Source organism: Oncorhynchus mykiss, chromosome 8 (genome assembly GCF_057628025.1).
Source record: "Oncorhynchus mykiss isolate SJ-2025 chromosome 8, ASM5762802v1, whole genome shotgun sequence".
NCBI lineage: Eukaryota > Metazoa > Chordata > Actinopteri > Salmoniformes > Salmonidae > Oncorhynchus > Oncorhynchus mykiss.
This window is the reverse complement of record NC_143029.1, coordinates 25,097,283-25,116,732: the sequence shown is the minus strand read 5'-3', so window position 1 is coordinate 25,116,732 and position 19,450 is coordinate 25,097,283. Positions and strand designations below refer to the sequence as shown.

The window sequence follows — 19,450 nt, the reverse complement described above, 5'->3', positions numbered from 1 at the left end:
CTATCTGGTCCCGGGTCTAAAACATCCTGTGCCACTAAAGACAGTGTGAAGACACGGTTCAGCCCAGGACAGGCTGTGATTTAGTAGTCTGGTGGGTCGGTACTTAACACAGCTCAGTGAAGGCCAAATCTCCTAGCCTAGCGGGGGAAGGCCCGACTCTCTCGTCGGGGCACAGGGCCCTGCATATCACCGGGATGACAGATTAAAACTGCAGTGGTGAGAGGAGCTGTGGCTGTGAGATGCCGGAGGAGATTGGCCCACGCAGTAAATCACAGTAGTGCCTTAAACCGCACATAAATCAGAAGCGTGCGGAGCTAGCTAGACGGCTGGGGAGAAGCTTGTCTTGTTTGATAGCAACCAGCCGTTGCTACAATAACCTCCAAACCGGTAGAAGCAGCGTTGTGTAGTCTTCTCGTCGGTGGTTGTGAATGTTCACTGACGCACAGCAGAGGTCTGGGGATACATGGAGTTGTGTGCCTGCATACTAACACACACAAAAAGTGTGAAGTCAGTCACTATCTTGATACTGTGTGTCAACTGAGCTTTGGCCAGTGGTAAAATACAATGGTTTGTCCCCAAAGTCCACTCAAGTTCATATTACTTTGTTGGCATCTCCATTGGGCATTCTGTTTGGTCCGAGATATGAGGAAGGTCAGTGCGGTCCCTCTCTCCCAGTCAGTCCCTCCAAAACATCCGTAGTAGGCCTTTAAAAGAGACAGGTTCACTTTAAAAAGGACCGCTACACAGAGCGGTGTCACTCCAGTCAAACAAGTTGGAATATAATCTGCCCTTTAACGCTCTCTGACAGGAGAGAGAAAGTCTACAGACTCCTGGTCTGGTATGTCCATCTGAATGCCAAAGGGCCTCTTGTTCTGTGCAGTAAAGAGTTGAGTGATGAGGGCTGGTCCTGGTTGTTCCTCTGTTGATCATCACACAGTGAGAAGCATGAGCCTGCTGGCATTCACTATGCCTTCACAGCACTGATCTCTGTGGACCAAACACTGCCACAGGCACTGCTTTAATTTCAGACTCACGTCTGGTTGGGAATGCAGCAGAGACCGTCTCAAGCTGAAGGGAACAGGTTGAGATGGAGAAAATATCTAAGAAGTAAATCCACCACAGGACCAATTTCTCCTGAACTACCACACAGGCATCTCTTAATGAATGTGAAGCCACCGTGCTGTTGTGTAATTGCACCCAACAAGCATCAAATGCATTTGATGAGGGACTAAATCTGTCCGCTTGTTTTGAAAAGATGATGACTTCTGTCAATTTCCCCTGGTCGATAGAAGACTTACATGGCGGGATACGTGGTAAGGTCTCCAGAGAGGTCACCAGGAGAGCAAGGCTGGGTCAGCTCCCTTGACATCACAGACGGGCACAGCCAGGGGTACTGCAGATGCTGGGACCACCGGCCGAGTTGGTAAAGACCCCTGTAAGGCCGCCTGAGTGACAGGTTGGAAGAAGCAGTATGCCTTGTGTGTTCAATCAGTCAGCTTATCAACAGACTTCCCTGCCTGGTCACAAGCTGGAGCTGGCCCACTGAAACGCTGAGACCATAATCCCTAAATCTTTTAATATCATGTTGAACATGCTCTACCGTATGGACAGAAAAGGCATGAAGGACAAAGATGAAGTTTCACATCAATGATGAGTTTGGACTCTTGGGTTGGGCTGAATCTGATAAATGATCAACCAATGCTCAGTGCTACCCACCAACCATGGAGCTATACTAAAACAAGTTAGTACTGCAATTTTATTTCACGCTTGGCCAACACTGGCCAGCAATAACATCCATCACTGGGAGGAAGTGATGAATCAGTGAGTTAGATGTGTCACTCCCACAAACAGAGCACCCAACATGAGTGGAATTCCACAGTCAGCATAAAGCCAGTTTCAACACCAGAGTGCTAAACAAACAGGTGATCTGCATCTGATTACACTAACAAGGACTGGTCAGGAGGTCAACAGAAACCATCACAGTAACCATCACTTGTTTGGAAAAGATGATTACACAGTGTGACCTCTGGCGTGGACACGGGCACAAAGTTGCAATGATAATTTAACAAGACGACCAAGTGGTGCAAAGTGAGGAACTGGACCTAAAATATAACATCTGATCTGTCAGTATCACTGCTTCAACTATCTATAATAATCCCTACAGTAACAGGAGTTGACAGAACAATGAACCAATAAACGTGATTAAAGTAGGTGAATAAGTATAGTGGTCTCTCGTCCAGGTTAAGGAGGGCTGTTTGAGTCTCTGGGATGTCTAATCCTTTCCTCCTCTCTCTGAGGTAATTTAACCCACGAGGTGAGACGGAGTCTCTTTGGTACCAAACATGGCAATCACAACCTGATGACTCACACTCCCTGTTAAACTGCCTGAGCCCTGGCTCTCTCATCGGATCATTCAACAAGAGGGGTGTCTTCACCGCATTCCTTCCACTTCATCATCATCATCAGCACTGTAACAGGGAGGCCCAGGCTGGAAAATGTAGAGAAGCAGTCAACACAATATATTCACCACAGAGCTGGGTAAATTAAAAACCTTCAAGCTAGGAGATGCACAGGAGAGCAGTGCTTTAAACACAAATTACATTCTAACATCACTCTGTTTTGAGGCCCGGTATTTAATTTAGCTCTTGATGGAATAGCATCTGTAAAGCCTTGTAGACAGGAGGAGGGACAGAGTTAGCCAGGGAAAACATCCGTTTCTGGCCTGAGGAGAAACAAACATGATTTCTGCTGTGCTTTTTATAGCCCAAACATACCATGTGATGTGTGGGGGAGGGGGAGTGGTGTAATGCCCTGGTATCATGCCCTGCCACTTTTGACTCTGACAACTGAGTGACGTGATGTGCAGGGAGGGAGGGAGGCAACAGTAGCAGCAGCAGTCCCTAGGGAAATATCAGCAGTGGTGTGGCCAGCGAGTCTCCAACTGGCCTAGGGCGCTTTCCAAGACACGTGGATGCAGAGTCAAAGTGCTCCCATGCACAACAACACAATGAAATAATTTACTTGGAAACTGTGCTGCTCTGAATGTGGCTTGTGGACATTTGTAGAAAGAGCTAGGCCAGACCTATAGAAATAAAGATCTCACTCTACACTCACCTCTACAGACAGTACCAGGACTGTTTGGAACATCGATCTCATAAATGACCCAAACAATATAACAGACGACAAGTAGAGACATACTTGGACTTGGTCTTTTGTCTTCATCTCAAGAATGTACCTAGATATAGTTCTCACTAAATCTTAAGGCAGAAATAAGCATTCCTCTGCACGAGGAAGAGAACAAGGGGACGAGTCTAACGATCTAATACAGAGCCACAATGACTTGTGAAATGTCCAGGGGCCAGCAGCTCCACTGTGTACATATGCTTTTAAGGGAGCCTGCAATGAAGCTGAATAACACTACAATATCAGCAAGAGAAACATCCAGCACCATTTCTCCCATACCATTTAGATCAAATGACATTTCTGCTTACTGCATGAGTTGATGGTACCACCCCCCTCTTTTCCTCTTCTCTCCTCCACTCCTAGCACATCCCATTGCATTTTTTTTTTTAATTAAGCCTTGCTTTGGGCTTGGCTGTTGGGTAAGCTGGTCTTTTGTGTTGGGTATAATTTCCATGCAAGACTAGAGAAAAGACAGACAGGGAGAAGAGGGAAAGAAGAGGGGAATTCTTTACATTTTCACTCCAGGCTGGCCGTGTGCCATGAGAACCCTCTGGATGCCTTTTCAGCAGGCGGACAACATGAAGAGTGAGGAGGCTGTGTGTTAATATTCTCAGATATTCTCTCAGGCCTGTTGTCAACGTCACTGAGGAGGTGTGGTGTGTGGGTGTGTGTTTTGGAGGCAGCTCAGAACTGACCTACACGGCAGATACATTTGTTTGTGTTGGTAGGAGAGATTATGTTTGGCATGCAATATAAATCCTCGTAAGACACTGCAGTCCTGCATCCCATAATCGCACTTCAGCAGCCTGAAATCCTACTGAAAAGCTTGGCGAGTGTTTAACAGGTTGATGAACATCAGAATGGCCATGGAAGTCTTTGTATTGAAGAAGCAGGCTGAGGCCCACCTGTTGTTGTGGCCGTGAGAGAGGAAGGGAAGGAATGCGAGAGGGAGAGCAATAGCCAGGGACCAGCTGACGCCTATGGCAAGGTGATTTATGCTAACCTGTCAGAGTCAAAGCAGCTTATTTAAGACCTGATCATCTGTGCTTCACTTAAGGCACTTATATTACATTAAGGCTGTTCAACAACCATATTAAATGTTTTATAGTACAAATGAAAAAGCACAAAAAGTTGAGTGAGAGAAAATCCACAATTGGGGCTACACTTCAGTACTTCTGGATGCTAAGGAAATAGGGAAAGTCTTTGTGGCAGGATAACAGCTTGGCCTGCAGTGTGGGAAAACCCAGTGCCGGTGACACCAATTAGTCCAATGATTTCCCTTCTTCCCTGAGCCTCCTGACTCCGCCATCAGAGACTGGAAACACTACAGAGAAGCACCAGCCTTGCCATCAACTAACACGGATTAAAATAGACTTAAAGGGGAAGTTTTTCTAAAATCGTACATTTCCCAGGTGATTCCATACATTGAATCTACACTTAAAAATGTAAATGCAACATGAAAAAAAGTGTTCGTTCCATGTTTCATGAGCTGAAATAAAAGATCCCAGAAATGTTCCATATGCAAACAAAGCATATTTAACAAATGTATATATATCCCTGTTAGTGAGCATTTCTTCTTTGCTAAGATAATCCATCCACCTGACAGATGTGGCCTTTTATTATCCCCAGCACAAGCTGCATCTGTGTAATGATCATGCTGTTTAGTCAGCTTCTTGATATGCCACACCTGTCAGGTGGATGGATGGTCTTGGCAAAAGAGAAATGCTCACTAACAGGGATTAGAGGTCGACCGATTATGATTTTTCAACGCCGATACCGATACTGATTATTGGAAGACAAAAAAAAGCCGATACCGATTAAATCTGACAATTTATTTATTTCTAATAATGACAATTACAACAATACTGAATGAATACTTATTTTAACACCAACAAAATCAATTTAGCCTCAAATATATAATGAAACATGTTGAATTTGGTTTAAATACAAATGCAAAAACAAAGTGTTGGAGAAGAAAGTAAAAGTGCAATATGTGCCATGTTAGAAAGCTAACGTTTAAGTTCCTTGCTCAGAACATGAGAACATATGAAAGCTGGTGGTTCCTTTCAACATGAGTCTTCAATATACCCAGGTAAGAAGTTTAAGGTTGTAGTTGTTATAGAAATTATAGGACTATTTCTCTCTATACGATTTGTATTTCATATACCTTTGACTATTGGATGTTCTTATAGGCACTTTAGTATTGCCAGTGTACTTCCGGCGCCGACAGAGATGGCCGCCTCGCTTTGCGTTCCTAGGAAACTATGCAGTATTTGTTTTTTTTACATGTTATTTCTTACATTGGTACCCCAGGTAATCTTAGGTTTCATTACACACAGTCGGGAGGAACTACTGAATATAAGAGCAAAGTCAACTCACCATCATTACGACCAGGAATATGACTCACCCGAGGCGGATCCTGTGTTTTGCCTTCCACCCAGGACAATGGATCGCATCCCAGCCGGCGACCCTAAACAATGACGCCGTAAAAGGGGCAAACGAGGCGGTCTTCTGGTCAGGCTGGAGACGGGCACATCGCGCTTCACTCCCTAGCATACTACTCGCCAATGTCCAGTCTCGTGACAACAAGGTTGATGAAATCCGAGCAAGGGTAGCATTCCAGAGAGACAGAGACTAACGTTCTTTGCTTCAAGGAAACATGGCTCACTCGAGAGACGCTAACGGAGTCGGTGCAGCCAGCTGGTTTCTTCACGCATCGCACCGACAGAAACATACATCTTTCTGGTAAGAAGAGGGGCGGGGGGGTATACCTTGATTAACGAGACGTGGTGTGATCATAACAACATACAGGAACTCAAGTCCTTCTGTTCACCTGACTTAGAATTCCTCACAATCAAATGTCGACCGCATTATCTACCAAGAGAATTCTCTTCGATTATAATCACAGCCGTATATATTCCCCCCCAAGCGGACACGTTGATGGCCCAGAACAAACTTTATTTGACTATGTAAACTGGAAACCACATATCCTGAGGCTGCATTCATTGTGGCTGGGGATTTTAACAAGGCTAATCTGAAAACAAGACTCCCTAAATTCTATCAGCATATCGATTGTGCTACTAGGGCTGGTAAAACCCTGGATCATTGTTATTCTAACTGTCGCAACGCATATAAGGCCCTCCCCCGCCCTCCTTTCGGAAAAGCTGACCACGACTCCATTTTGTTGTTTCCAGCCTACAGACAGAGACTAAAACAAGAAGCTCCCGCGCTCAGGTCTGTTCAACGCTGGTCCGACCAATCTGATTCCACGCTTCAAGACGCGTCCAACAACAATGACGAATTCGCTGATTTGGTGAGCGAGTTCATTGGAAAGTGCATCGGCGACGTTATACCCACAGCAACGATTAAAAACATTCCCAAACCAGAAACTGTGGATTGATGGCAGCATTCAGGCGAAACTGAAAGCACGAACCACTGCTTTTAACCAGGGCAAGGTGACCAGAAACATGACCGAATACAAACAGTGTAGCTATTCCCTCCGCAAGCCAATCAAACAAGCTAAGTGTCAGTATAGAGACAAAGTAGAGTTGCAATTCAACAGCTCAGACACAAGAGTTATGTGGCAGGGTCTACAGTCAATCACGGATTACAAAAAGAAAACCAGCCCCGTCGCGGACCAGGATGTCTTGCTCCCAGACAGACTAAATAACTTTTTTGCTTGCTTTGAGGACAATACAGTGCCACTGACACGGCCCGCTACCAAAACCTGCGGGCTCTCCTTCACTGCAGCCGACGTGAGTAAAACGTGTTAACCATCGCAAGGCTGCAGGCCCAGACGGCATCCCCAGCCGCGTCCTCAGAGCATGCACAGACCAGCTGGCTGGTGTGTTTACGGACATATTCAATCAATCCTTATCCCAGTCTGCTGTTCCCACATGCTTCAAGAGGGCCACCATTGTTCCTGTTCCCAAGAAAGATAAGGTAACTGAGCTAAACGACTACCGCCCCGTAGCACTCACTTCCATTATCATGAAGTGCTTTGAGAGACGAGTCAAGGTCCATATCACCTCGATCCTACCCTACACCCTAGACCGACTCCAATTTCCTTACCACACTGCACACTGCCCTAACCCATCTGGACAAGAGGAATACCTACGTGAGAATGCTGTTCATCGACTACAGCTCAGCATTTAACACCATAGTACCCTCCAAACTCGTCATCAAGCTCGAGACCCTGGGTCTCGACCCCGCCCTGTGCAACTGGGTACTGGACTTCTGATGGGCCGCCCCCAGGTGGTGAGGGTAGGTAAGAACATCTCCTCCCCGCTGATCCTCAACACTGGGGCCACACAAGGGTGTGTTCTGAGCCCTCTCCTGTACTCCCTGTTCACCCACGACTCTGTGGCCAGGCACGCCTCCAACTAAATCATCAAGTTTGCAGACGACACTACAGTGGTAGGCTTGATTACCAACAACGACGAGACGGCCTACAGGGAGGAGGTGAGAGCCCTCGGAGTGTGGTGTCAGGAAAATAACCTCAACAAAACCAAGGAGATGATTGTGGACTTCAGGAAACAGCAGAGGGAGCACCCCCCTATCCACATCGACGGGACAGTAGTGGAGAGGGTAGTAAGTTAAGTTACTCGGCGTACACATCACGGACAAACTGAATTGGTCCACCCACACAGACAGCGTTGTGAAGAAGGCGCAGCAGCGCCTCTTCAAACTCAGGAGGCTGAAGAAATTCAGCTTGTCACCAAAAGCACTCAAACTTCTACAGATGCACAACCGAGAGCATCCTGTCGGCTGTCTCACCGCCTGGTACAGCAACTGCTCCGCCCACAACCGTAAGGCTCTCCAGAGGGTAGTGAGGTCTGCACAGCGCCTCACCAGGGGTAAACTACCTGTCCTCCAGGACACCTACACCACCCGATGTCACAGGAAGGCCATAAAGATCATCAAGGACAACAACCACCCGAGCCACTGCCTGTTCACCCCGCTATCATCCAGAAGGCGAGGTCAGTACAGGTGCATCAAAACAGGGACCGAGAGACTGAAAAACAGCCACCACTAACATTGAGTGGCTGCTGCCAACATACTGACTCAACTCCAGCCACTTTAATAATGGAAATTGATGTAAAAATATATCACTAGCCACTTTAAACAATGCCACTTAATATGTTTACATAACCTACGTTACTCATCTCATATGTATATACGGTACTCTATACCATCTACTGCATCTTGCCTATGCCGTTCTGTAACATCACTCATTCATATATCTTTATGTACATATTCTTTATCCCTTTACACTTGTGTTGTATAAGGTAGAAGTTGTGGAATTGTTAGGTTAGATTAGTCGTTGGTTATTACTGCATTGTCGGAACTAGAAGCACAAGCATTTCGCTACACTCGCATTAACATCTGCTAACCATGTGTATGTGTGACAAATAAAATTTGATTTGATTAACAGTATAGCTTCCGTCCCTCTCCTCGTCCCTACCTGGGCTTGAACCAGGAACACATCGACAAGAGCCACCCTCGAAGCAGCGTTACCCATGCAGATCGGGTACACCAGCCTAATCTCGAGAGTTTATAGGCTTGAAGTCATAAACAGCTCAATGCTTGAAGCACAGCGAAGAGCTGATGGCAAAACGCACAAAAGTGCTGTTTGAATGAATGCTTATGAGCCTGCTGCTGCCTACCACCGCTCAGTCAGACTGCTCTATCAAATCATAGACTTAATTATAACATAATAACACACAAATACGAGCCTTAGGTCATTAATATGGTCGAATCCGGAAACTATCATCTCGAAAACAACACGTTTATTCTTTCAGTGAAATACGGAACCGTTCCGTATTTTATCTAACGGGTGGCATCCATCAGTCTAAATATTCCTGTTACGTTGCACAACCTTGAATGTCATAATTACATAAAATTCTGGCAAATTAAGCGGCCCAAACTGTTGCATATACACTGACTGCGTGCAATGAACGCAAGAGAAGTGACACAATTTCACCTGGTTAATATTGCCTGCTCACCTGGATTTCTTTTACCTAAATATGCAGGTTTAAAAATATATACTTCTGTGTATTGATTTTAAGAAAGGCATTGATGTTTATGGTTAGGTACAGTCGTGCACCGATTGTGCTTTTTTCACAAATGCGCTTTTGTTAAATCATCCCCCGTTTGGCGAAGTTGGCTGACTTTGTTAGGAAGAAATAGTCTTCACAGTTCGCAACGAGTCATGTTAGCAGGCAATATTAACTAAATATGCAGGTTTAAAAATATATACTTGTGTATTGATTTTAAGAAAGGCATTGATGTTTATGGTTAGGTACAGTCGTGCACCGATTGTGCTTTTTTCGCAAATGCGCTTTTGTTAAATCATCCCCCGTTTGGCGAAGTTGGCTGACTTTGTTAGGAAGAAATAGTCTTCACAGTTCGCAACGAGTCATGTTAGCAGGCAATATTAACTAAATATGCAGGTTTAAAAATATATACTTGTGTATTGATTTTAAGAAAGGCATTGATGTTTATGGTTAGGTACACATTGGAGCAACGACAGTCCTTTTTCGAGAATACGCACCGCATCGATTATATGCAACGCAGAACATGCTTGATAAACTAGCAATATCATCAACCATGTGTAGTTAACTAGTGATTATGATTGATTGATTGTTTTTTACAAGATAAGTTTAATGCTAGCTAGCAACTTACCTTGGCTTACTGCATTTGCGTAACAGGCAGGCTCCTATTGGAGTGCAATGTAATCATGTGGTTAGAGCGTTGGACTAGTTAACTGTAAGGTTGTAAGATTGAATCTCCGAGCTGACAAGGTAAAAATGTAATTCTGCCCCTGAACAAGGCAGTTAACCCACCGTTCCTAGGCCGTCATTGAAAATAAGAATGTGTTCTTAACTGACTTGCCTAGTTAAATAAAGGTTAAATAAAGGTGTAAACATTTTTTTTTTTTTTTAAAGCCAAATCGGTGTCCAAAAATACCGTTTTCCGATTGTTATGAAAACTTGAAATCGGCCCTAATTAAATCGGCCATTCCGATGACTCGGTCGGCCTCTAAAAGGGATGTAAACTCATTTGTGCACAAAATGTGAGAAATTATTGTGCGTATGGAACATTTTGGGGATTTTTTTATTTCAGCTCATGAAACATGGGACCAACACTTTACATGTTGCATTTATATTATTCTTCAGTGTGGTTTTAATGTAAGGAATTACTTAGGAAATTTGGGATTTTAGTTCAACTTCCCCTTTAAGAGTTTGGGTATTTTTGCATACCCTTCATGGGCCAGCTGCAGTAAATTAATAGATCAATATTAATGAGAACATTTTCTAATGAAAAGAGAAACGAGATTATCAAGATCTGGTCCGAGTCTTAGCAGCTATGAGTCACCCCACCCCCGAAACAAAACACACCTCACAAACAGATATAACAAGGACACTACTGTTACCGAGGTGACAGGTGTGTTCTCTTAAAGTCCAACGGACTGTGTTCAGCTCCCCTGGGTCTCCCTAACCTACTACTACAGAAAGAGATTGGAAATCTTGGCTCCGGGAACCTGGCAACATGACCCCGAGTCTGGAAAGAAAACAAGGCAGGGAGGTGGAAAAGTAGCCATGGGGAAACTGCTGTTACCATGGACAGATGGGCAAACATAGGAGCCACCTGTTCAGAAACCCTGCCCATGGACTGCCCTGGCCTCAGCTAGCTACACGACTCCCAGCCCAACTCCCCCACTGCCCTGGCCTCAACTAGCCACACGTCTACCAGCACAACCAAGGCTTCCTGGGGGTTTCAAAGACCTGAGGAAAGAGTGGGAAAAGGGGGAGAGAGAGGCAGGGGTTGAAAAAGGAGGGAGAGAACAAAGCGAGAGAGAAGGTGAACATAAGACAGATGGAGACAGTGGGAGAGAGGCAGACATATCCTTATTCTGCAATCATGCAGAAATGACAGGCAAGATAAGACTGCTCTGTCCATCCATCAGGTTGTCTGTCGGAGGTCATTTACTGGGGGAGGAAAAACACCTCTGTGGTCCAGATGAGTTCATTCCACTTCAGGCTCACACACCAAAGACCAGCGCTGTGATAAATCAAAGACCAGTGAAAGTTGCACGCCTCAGTAGTGATTATATCCTGCCCATGGCTCCTGCATGGCCTGCTACATAAGCAGGCAGCACCAGATACCATCCCCCCTCTTATGTCTTTCCATTTTTCACTAGTGACATCTGCTGCTGCTAAATGCCAGTATCCAGGCAGGCAGGCCCATACACACAAAGAGACCAACAGAGATACACAGAGACCAAGACACACAACATCCATCAGGCCAGTATGGAGCACTCCCACGGGTGTCCCTGGGTGCTCACAGGTCACTGATGTGTGCTGACGTATGATAAATATAATTGAGAGGATGTCCGATCTGTGTCCGCTGATTGACTGTACCACAGAAGGCCCTACAGTATGGCTTCTGATGGAGATATGGCTGGCCATACAAATCACATGAATAATTCCCTGTAAATGCATTTAATAGTAGTGCAGAGTGATTAGTCTGTTCTGAAGTTTTTTTTTACAGTACTGAATCCAAACAAAATAATGTAAACTGAAATTCTTATCTTAAAATTATTTTAGCTTTTTATAGTTTTTCATTTTACAGTTTAATTTGATTACTTTCATTCCTTAGTCATAATCTCATCTCTGCTCAGGCACTAGCAGCCAGCCAGCCAACCATCTAACATCTCTGCTCCGGCACTAGCAGCCAGCCAGTCAACCATGTAACATCTCTGTTCAGGCACTAGCAGCCAGCCAACCATCTAACATCTCTGCTCCGGCACTAGCAGCCAGCCAGCCAGTCAACCATCTAACATCTCTGCTCCGGCACTAGCAGCCAGCCAGCCAACCATCTAACATCTCTGCTCCGGCACTAGCAGCCAGCCAGCCATCTAACATCTCTGCTCAGGCCCTAGCAGCCAGCCAGCCAGTCAACCATCTAACATCTCTGCTCCGGCACTAGCAGCCAGCCAGCCAACCATCTAACATCTCTGCTCCGGCACTAGCAGCCAGCCAGCCAGCCAGCCATCTAACATCTCTGCTCAGGCCCTAGCAGCCAGCCAGCCAGTCAACCATCTAACATCTCTGCTCAGGCCCTAGCAGCCAGCCAGCCAGTCAACCATCTAACATCTCTGCTCCGGCACTAGCAGCCAGTCAGCCAACCATCTAACATCTCTGCTCAGGCCCTAGCAGCCAGCCAGCCAGTCAACCATCTAACATCTCTGCTCAGGCACTAGCAGCCAGCCAACCATCTAACATCTCTGCTCAGGCACTAGCAGCCAGCCAACCATCTAACATCTCTGTTCAGGCACTAGCAGCCAGCCAGCCAACCATCTAACATCTCTGCTCAGGTACTAGCAGCCAGTCAGCCAACATCATCTCTCTGCTCTCCAACGGGTCATCCTATTTAGCTAGGCTAGCAGCTGCCAATACAGCAGAGCTGTCTGACAAAAATTACTATTTCAGTTCTTCAAAGTAGATAGGGCATACTTTCAAGACTGCTAATTACCAAGTCCAACTATCAATCGGGTAGAGCTACCACACGAACAGTCTATCACTCTCGTCGTTGTGTTGTATACATTCCTTTCTAATACCGTCTGTGTGTATCCATCTGTTCAGGGCCGGGAAGAACATGGCAGGCAGCACACATGCAATGGATTAGGAGCATTGTAGTTCATTCATTGTTTTCTCACACTCCAGAGTTCCTTTGTGGAGATGGGAAAAACTTCCAGAAGGACAACAATCTCTGCAGCACTCCACCAAATCAGGCCTATGTTATAGTGGACAGACGGAAGCCACTCCTCAGTAAAAAAGGCACATGACGGCCCACTTGGGAGTTTACTTTAGGTGCCTTCTGGCACTGTCAGACCATGAGAAACCAGAATCTCCGGTCTGATGAAACAAAGATTGAACTCTTTGGCGTCAATGCCAAGCATCAGATCCGAGGAAACCTGGCACCGCTCATCACCTGGCCAATACCATCCCTACAGTGAAGCATGGGTGGTGGCAGCATCATGCTGTGGGATGTTTATCAGCGGCAGGGACTTGGACACTAGCCAGGATCGAGGGAAAGATGAACGGAGCAAAGTACAGAGATCCTTGATGGAAACCTGCTCCAGGGCGCTCAGGACCTCAGACTGGGGCGAAGGTTCACCTTCCAACAGGACATCGACCCTAAGCACACAGACAAAACAATGCAGGAGTGGCTTTGGGACAAGTCTCCGACTGTCCTTGAGTGGCCCAACCATAGTCCGGACTTGAACCCGAACGAACATCTCTGGAGAGAATCCAGAAAAACCCGAGAAACTTCCCAAATACAAGTGTGCCACGCTTGTAGCATCATGCTCAAGAAGACTTGAGACTGTAATCGCTGCCAAAGCAACTTCAACAAAGTACTGAGTAAAAAGGTCTGATATTTCAGTTTGACATTTTTTATAAATTTGCTAAAATTTCTAAAAAACTGTTTTTGCTTTGTCATTATGGGGTAGGTAGTGTGTGTAGATTGTTGAGGGGGAAAAAAACAATTTAATAAATGTAATAATAAGGCTGTGACGGAACAAAATGTGGAACAAGTCAAGGGGTCTGAATACTTTCCGAACGCACTGTAATTACCAGAACACAAGATTGAGTTTAACTGTAGCCAACTTTTTATTCACCCTAACAGGAAAATTAACACATTATAGGGTAATTATTTACAAGTACGGTGAGCTGCTAACTAACTGTTGTGAAAGTCAAGAAATAAAAGCTAAATCTGTCAGAGCAATTTAGAACAACTTGCTGCGGTCACATGACAACGGTCTCAACAACGGGGTCAAAGATGAATGTCTTGCTCCTTGCCGACTAAAGCAATGGCGATAAAAGAAAAGGTAATGCCGACAAGAAAGAGGTAGAAAGGGGGCTGATTGTATAAAAATTTCCCAATTGTTTTGAAAGGCAACATAACATGAATCCTATGTGAAAGCAGTACTATACTCCTCTTCATCTTTTTCAGTGGCTTTTGAGCTGTGGCATAACAGAAGACCCCAAAATACACAGACTTCCTCACTTCCAGTGAACTGATAAACCCATGGTTATTGTAAGGGAAAGGCAGTAGAGCACGGGGGTGATATTTAACATTGTATCATTGGATGAATGTCTTGGTTCAGGTCTACTCCTTTCTCTCCTGGCCCGTCTTCAGGGTTAAATCAGCCTAATGTTCACTAGTGGGAATAGTCACAAACCAAGAACCAGTGCCAGAGAAATTAAGTAAAAAACACTTCAACCTACAAACAAACAACTGTGTGTGTAGCCTAGCGACAGGTGATGAGCCAAATGGTTTTTAGAAGCAGCTGGGTGGCAGACAGTGAGTCAGATACAGGCATGAAAACACAGCCTACAATTGAGACTTCTAAAATCAGCTCCATTTTAGATGATGGTTTCTGTAAGACTGCTTTTGACAGCTTCCTCTACTGTGCTGTGCTACATGGGCTGGTGCTCACTGTTCAGTGGGAGGCCTTGGGCATATTATCCATCCAAAACAAAATGAGCAGCTATGGAGTGCCGTCAAAGCCAAGTGGAGCCCCAGCTCTAAAACAATCAGTCAGGGAGGAAAGTCTGGATTTAGATTAGCACACAAAGACTGAAATCCATTAGAGCAGTTCAAATAGCACTGCCTTTCACAGTCAGAGGGGGTTGGCACTTTTTTCTTCCTCGCTTCACTTTTCTTAGTGAGCGCTTCAATTGCAAATCGAATTTCGTGCTCCTTTCTGTGGTCCAACTCGGCTCAGTGAAAGCCGTTCCAGAACAGTTGAGGTCAACGGGTCAACATTCACAGCCCAGTAAATGGCAGCTTTGAAACAGTCACCCCGGCCTTGGTCTCACACTCCTCCCTCCAGACCTCAAATATTATGCTATTACTTCCTATACACAGATGAACAACAGTGATTTGCACCTGTCAAAGTAGCAATATACAGAACCAACACATTGTTTGTCTGTTCAAACTTTGAAGCAAGGCCTCTTGGGTAATTTGTTTCATATACCATGGAAGGGTAGGGTACAATTGGAACGCCTTTAGGCAAATTAGATAATTCCATTTTGGGAATATTCTGACAGTATTTTCCACAGACAGCTGGATCATGCGAGGACAGTCAGCCAGACCAGCGGCTTGTCCCCATGAGTGGTTTAGAATGTCAGAGCTTAAAAGGGCAGTGGAGGATTTCGGTATGGTCGACATGGCCAACCGCCCAGGACGGCATCTTGCCGTGGGCGCTACGGGGCGCCTGCACAAAATGTTTTGGAATGGTGACATTTACGCGACCGGTTTTCTATCGCTCATTTGCACGTCACGTCAATGACATGTCACCGTGTTGGACTGTGGGTCAATTAATCTTGTCGGAGTGGGTGCCCTGATTCTAGTTGGTGAGCTAGGCAGGCTACTGCCTGGGAAGGTCTCCCACACAGAAGTATGAGATGGGGAGGGGGGCGGGGGTAGGTTGACCTCAGGTCTCCCCATTGGAAGCCCGAGGTAGGGGAATCTATCAACTTTGTACAGTACTAATGCAATTAGTCAAATCAGTCACTACGAAATTCTACCAAATAAAACACAATTCATTCACAATAATGTGAATTTGGAGTTTGACATAGTTGAATTTTTTTTATGGTTTGTTGCAAAATCGTTAAAAATAATATAAAACCAGTCTGCACACCACCAAGGTGAACTGGTTTAGTCTTGACTCTTGGTTGACAGTGTTGGGGGATGGGTAATGTACTGATGCTCGAGTGCCAAATCAACACAAATGGATAAAAAGAGGTCTAAGCCATCAGGTGCCCAGTTTAGGAAAAAGAGGAAAGAAGAGGAGAAACACTCAAAAGATAAAGGTATGCAGCTATGTCATCTCTTTATGAGTATAATATTATGCATGTAATGAAGTAGGCTAGTATAGTACTTATGTTTTTTAGTCTATATTACTTGCTATGCTATTACACATAGGGTGACAACATTCCATTTTCTGTCCAACTAGCTTACATATCATTGGATATAATTTCACCGTTTCATCATGATGATGTGTGTAACCTGCAGCAAAACGATTACAACGTAACTAGCACACCATTGATTTGGTTCACTTTCATTGAGGTGACATCATACAGGTGAATATGCACATTGTATTGTGTTGACTAAGTCCTGAGCTCAGTAAGGGGAATTTCCTAAATATTTTGGAGCACCCTCTGGCATTGGCCAGGATGAGAAGTCATCTACCTCCTTCAGCCACACAGGCCTCTTCAGAAATGATCTTGTAGCCTCAGGATGAGGAACCATCTACCTCCTCAGCAACACAGGTGATTTCACAAATGTTGTCTGAGCCTGAGGATGAAGACCCATTCACTTCCACTTCTCCCCAGCAGGATTCTTCAGGTGTGTGTGTGTGTGTACACGCACATGTGTTAAATGTGCGCATCCCTGCATAAATCATTTTCCTTTTGCAAATTTTGACGTTTCCATTTTGGAAGCAATGACTTTATATGTATGTGGGATGTTCCACCACTATAAATGTGAATAACGTGTGTAAACTAATGCCCATGTGCTCTCCCTTGGAAATGCATGTAGCAGCATCCCCACCAAATCCTGCTGCCGAGGATGAACCACCGTCCACAGACCCTGCTGCGAAGGATGAACCACCGTCCACAGACCCTGCTGCCGAGGATGAACCACCGTCCACAGACCCTGCTGCCGAGGATGAACCACCGTCCACAGACCCTGCTGCCGAGGATGAACCACCGTCCACAGACCCTGCTGCCGAGGATGAACCACCGTCCACAGACCCTGCTGCCGAGGATGAACCACCGTCCACAGACCCTGCTGCCGAGGATGAACCACCGTCCACAGACCCTGCTGCCGAGGATGAACCACCGTCCACAGACCCTGCTGCCGAGGATGAACCACCGTCCACAGACCCTGCTGCCGAGGATGAACCACCGTCCACAGACCCTGCTGCCGAGGATGAACCACCGTCCACAGACCCTGCTGCCGAGGATGAACCACCGTCCACAGACCCTGCTGCCGAGGATGAACAACCGTCCACAGACCCTGCTGCCGAGGATGAACCACCGTCCACAGACCCTGCTGCCGAGGATGAACCACCGTCCACAGACCCTGCTGCCGAGGATGAACCACCGTCCACAGACCCTGCTGCCGAGGATGAACCACCGTTCACAGACCCTGCTGCCGAGGATGAACCACCGTCCACAGACCATGCTGCCGAGGATGAACCACCGTCCACAGACCCTGCTGCCTGGCCTTCAGTTCTGACAGACAGAATTCGGACACAACTAGTTTGCAGAGGACCAAGTGAGGTACCACCTAACTTTGTTTCCCCAAGGAATGAGAGTGATGGAAGAAGTTGCCACCACCATTATTTCAGGAAGACCTTGGTGAGTGGTGAAAAGAAATCCCTAGGAGGTTGGTTGGTGTATTCTGAAAGAAACAGCCTCTCCTGCGGCAAACACTTTTCTAAGAAGAAAATTGACTAAGCAAACTCAGGACTGACAGACTGGAAACCTGCAAGTTGTTTGCTGACTTCACACGACAGCAGTCCAGAAAACCAAAACTGCATAAAAACATGGAAAGAACTGGAAATGAGGATCAAAAATGGGGAAACAATTGATCAGCATGAAATGGCACTTATGGAGGCTGAGAGGATAAGATTGAGAGAGGTGTTGGCGTCTGATTGCTATTGTGCAGTCTCTGGCAATTAGAAATCTGGCACTAGAGACACTCAAGCACTGTACTCTCCGTCAAATGGAAATTTCCTCAAAAGAGGTTGAACTGATGAATTTGATCCAGTCATGAAAGAGCACCTTAACCATGTCCAAAAAGGGACCTCGAGTCACACCTCCAGCTACCTTGGCCACCAAATACAGAATGAACTCATTGATTTTTTGAGCAACAAGGTCACTTCAGTAATGGTGAGTGACATCAAGCTGGCAAAATTCTTCTCTGTCATTCTAGATTGCATCTCAGATGTCAGCCACACTGAACAGTTGTCAGTTGTGATTAGAATTGTGTCACTGGAGGAGGAGCCCCAGATAAAGAAACATTTTCTGGGGTTTCTGGAGGCAGAGGAGTCCATGGGCCAACATTTGGCATCCCGGATTCTCAAAAGATTAGAGCTAAAAATTATTTTTGAGGACTGCCGAGGACAGTCTTAAAAATGTGTCCAAGAGCTCTATTTATGCCATGTGGGGCTCACACATTGAACCTGGTTGTGGCGGATGCTGCCAAAATGGGCCATCCTGAAAAAAACATGTGGACTGACACAAGGTGGGAGAGTAAAGTCAAGAGTGTAGAGCCACTGAGGTATCAGACAGCAGCGGTGAGAGAAGCACTGATTGAGGTGAGGGATCCAAACGAAGACCCTGTGATAAAAATTGAGGCCCAGTCCTTGTCAGAGGAAGTTAACTATTCAATGCAATTCTATTTGTGTATGATTGGATTTGTGCAATTTAGTTTTTGTGTGTTTGTTGTTAGCAATAACATAATTCGATTCACTTTATTTGCACTTATATACTACAATGCATTTCTATTTGTCTTTGTTACTTTTTGAGTCTTATTTTTGTATATAAATATATACAAAGACAAATAGATATATATATATTTTTGTGTTGTTCCAAATGTCTGAATAAAAATGACAGGGCAGAATCAAGGTTTATCTGGGGGGGGGGGGGGGGGGGCTCGTCCATGGAGCCAAACAAGCTACAACCTCCACTGCTAAAGGGTCAGTGAATCAGGAGTGTAAACTGCTGTGGGCTAGTAGGTTGAGATGTCACACACTTTCACTGACACCCCCCCCAATCCCCCCCCCCCGTTGTGCTGAGAGGCAGTCATTAAGCTTTGTGACAACATTATCGATCATTCATTCAGCCAAGTTGTATGTTGGATATGCACTTAAGTACTGGATATAAAAAGGGCTGAGCAGATCTCTGAATGTAGATAACAGGAAACCGAATATTCATACAAGGAGAACTTTGTATTGAACCTGAATGTTTACAGGCTTTATTACATCCTCCATGTGGAGCAGCAGTAGTGTGGCAGTATGTTAGGCGTGTGTAATGTGGCAGTAGGACTGTGTTTCCCTTTGATTATCCTGACCCAGTAGTGATTAGTGATTTCCTGTGGGGCTTCACATGGCTCTCTCGCTGTCCCTTAGCACTAACAGTGTCAGATTACATACACACTGACACAGCCTCTTAGCAAGGCAAGGATC

General features: G+C 45.5%; 2 protein-coding genes across 10 annotated transcripts in view; one reads left to right on the top strand and one right to left on the bottom strand.

Annotated features, from left to right (window-relative positions):
• The window catches only part of LOC110529212 (protein enabled homolog), a 150,802-nt gene that overhangs the window by 121,146 nt on the left and 10,206 nt on the right, over nt 1-19,450 (bottom strand). The window lies entirely within an intron of this gene.
• On the top strand, nt 15,242-18,442 carry LOC149981466 (uncharacterized). Its single transcript, XM_090243034.1, has one exon. It carries the CDS (start codon nt 16,710-16,712, stop codon nt 17,715-17,717), a length of 1,008 nt encoding a protein of 335 aa, XP_090099160.1. The 5' UTR covers nt 15,242-16,709; the 3' UTR covers nt 17,718-18,442.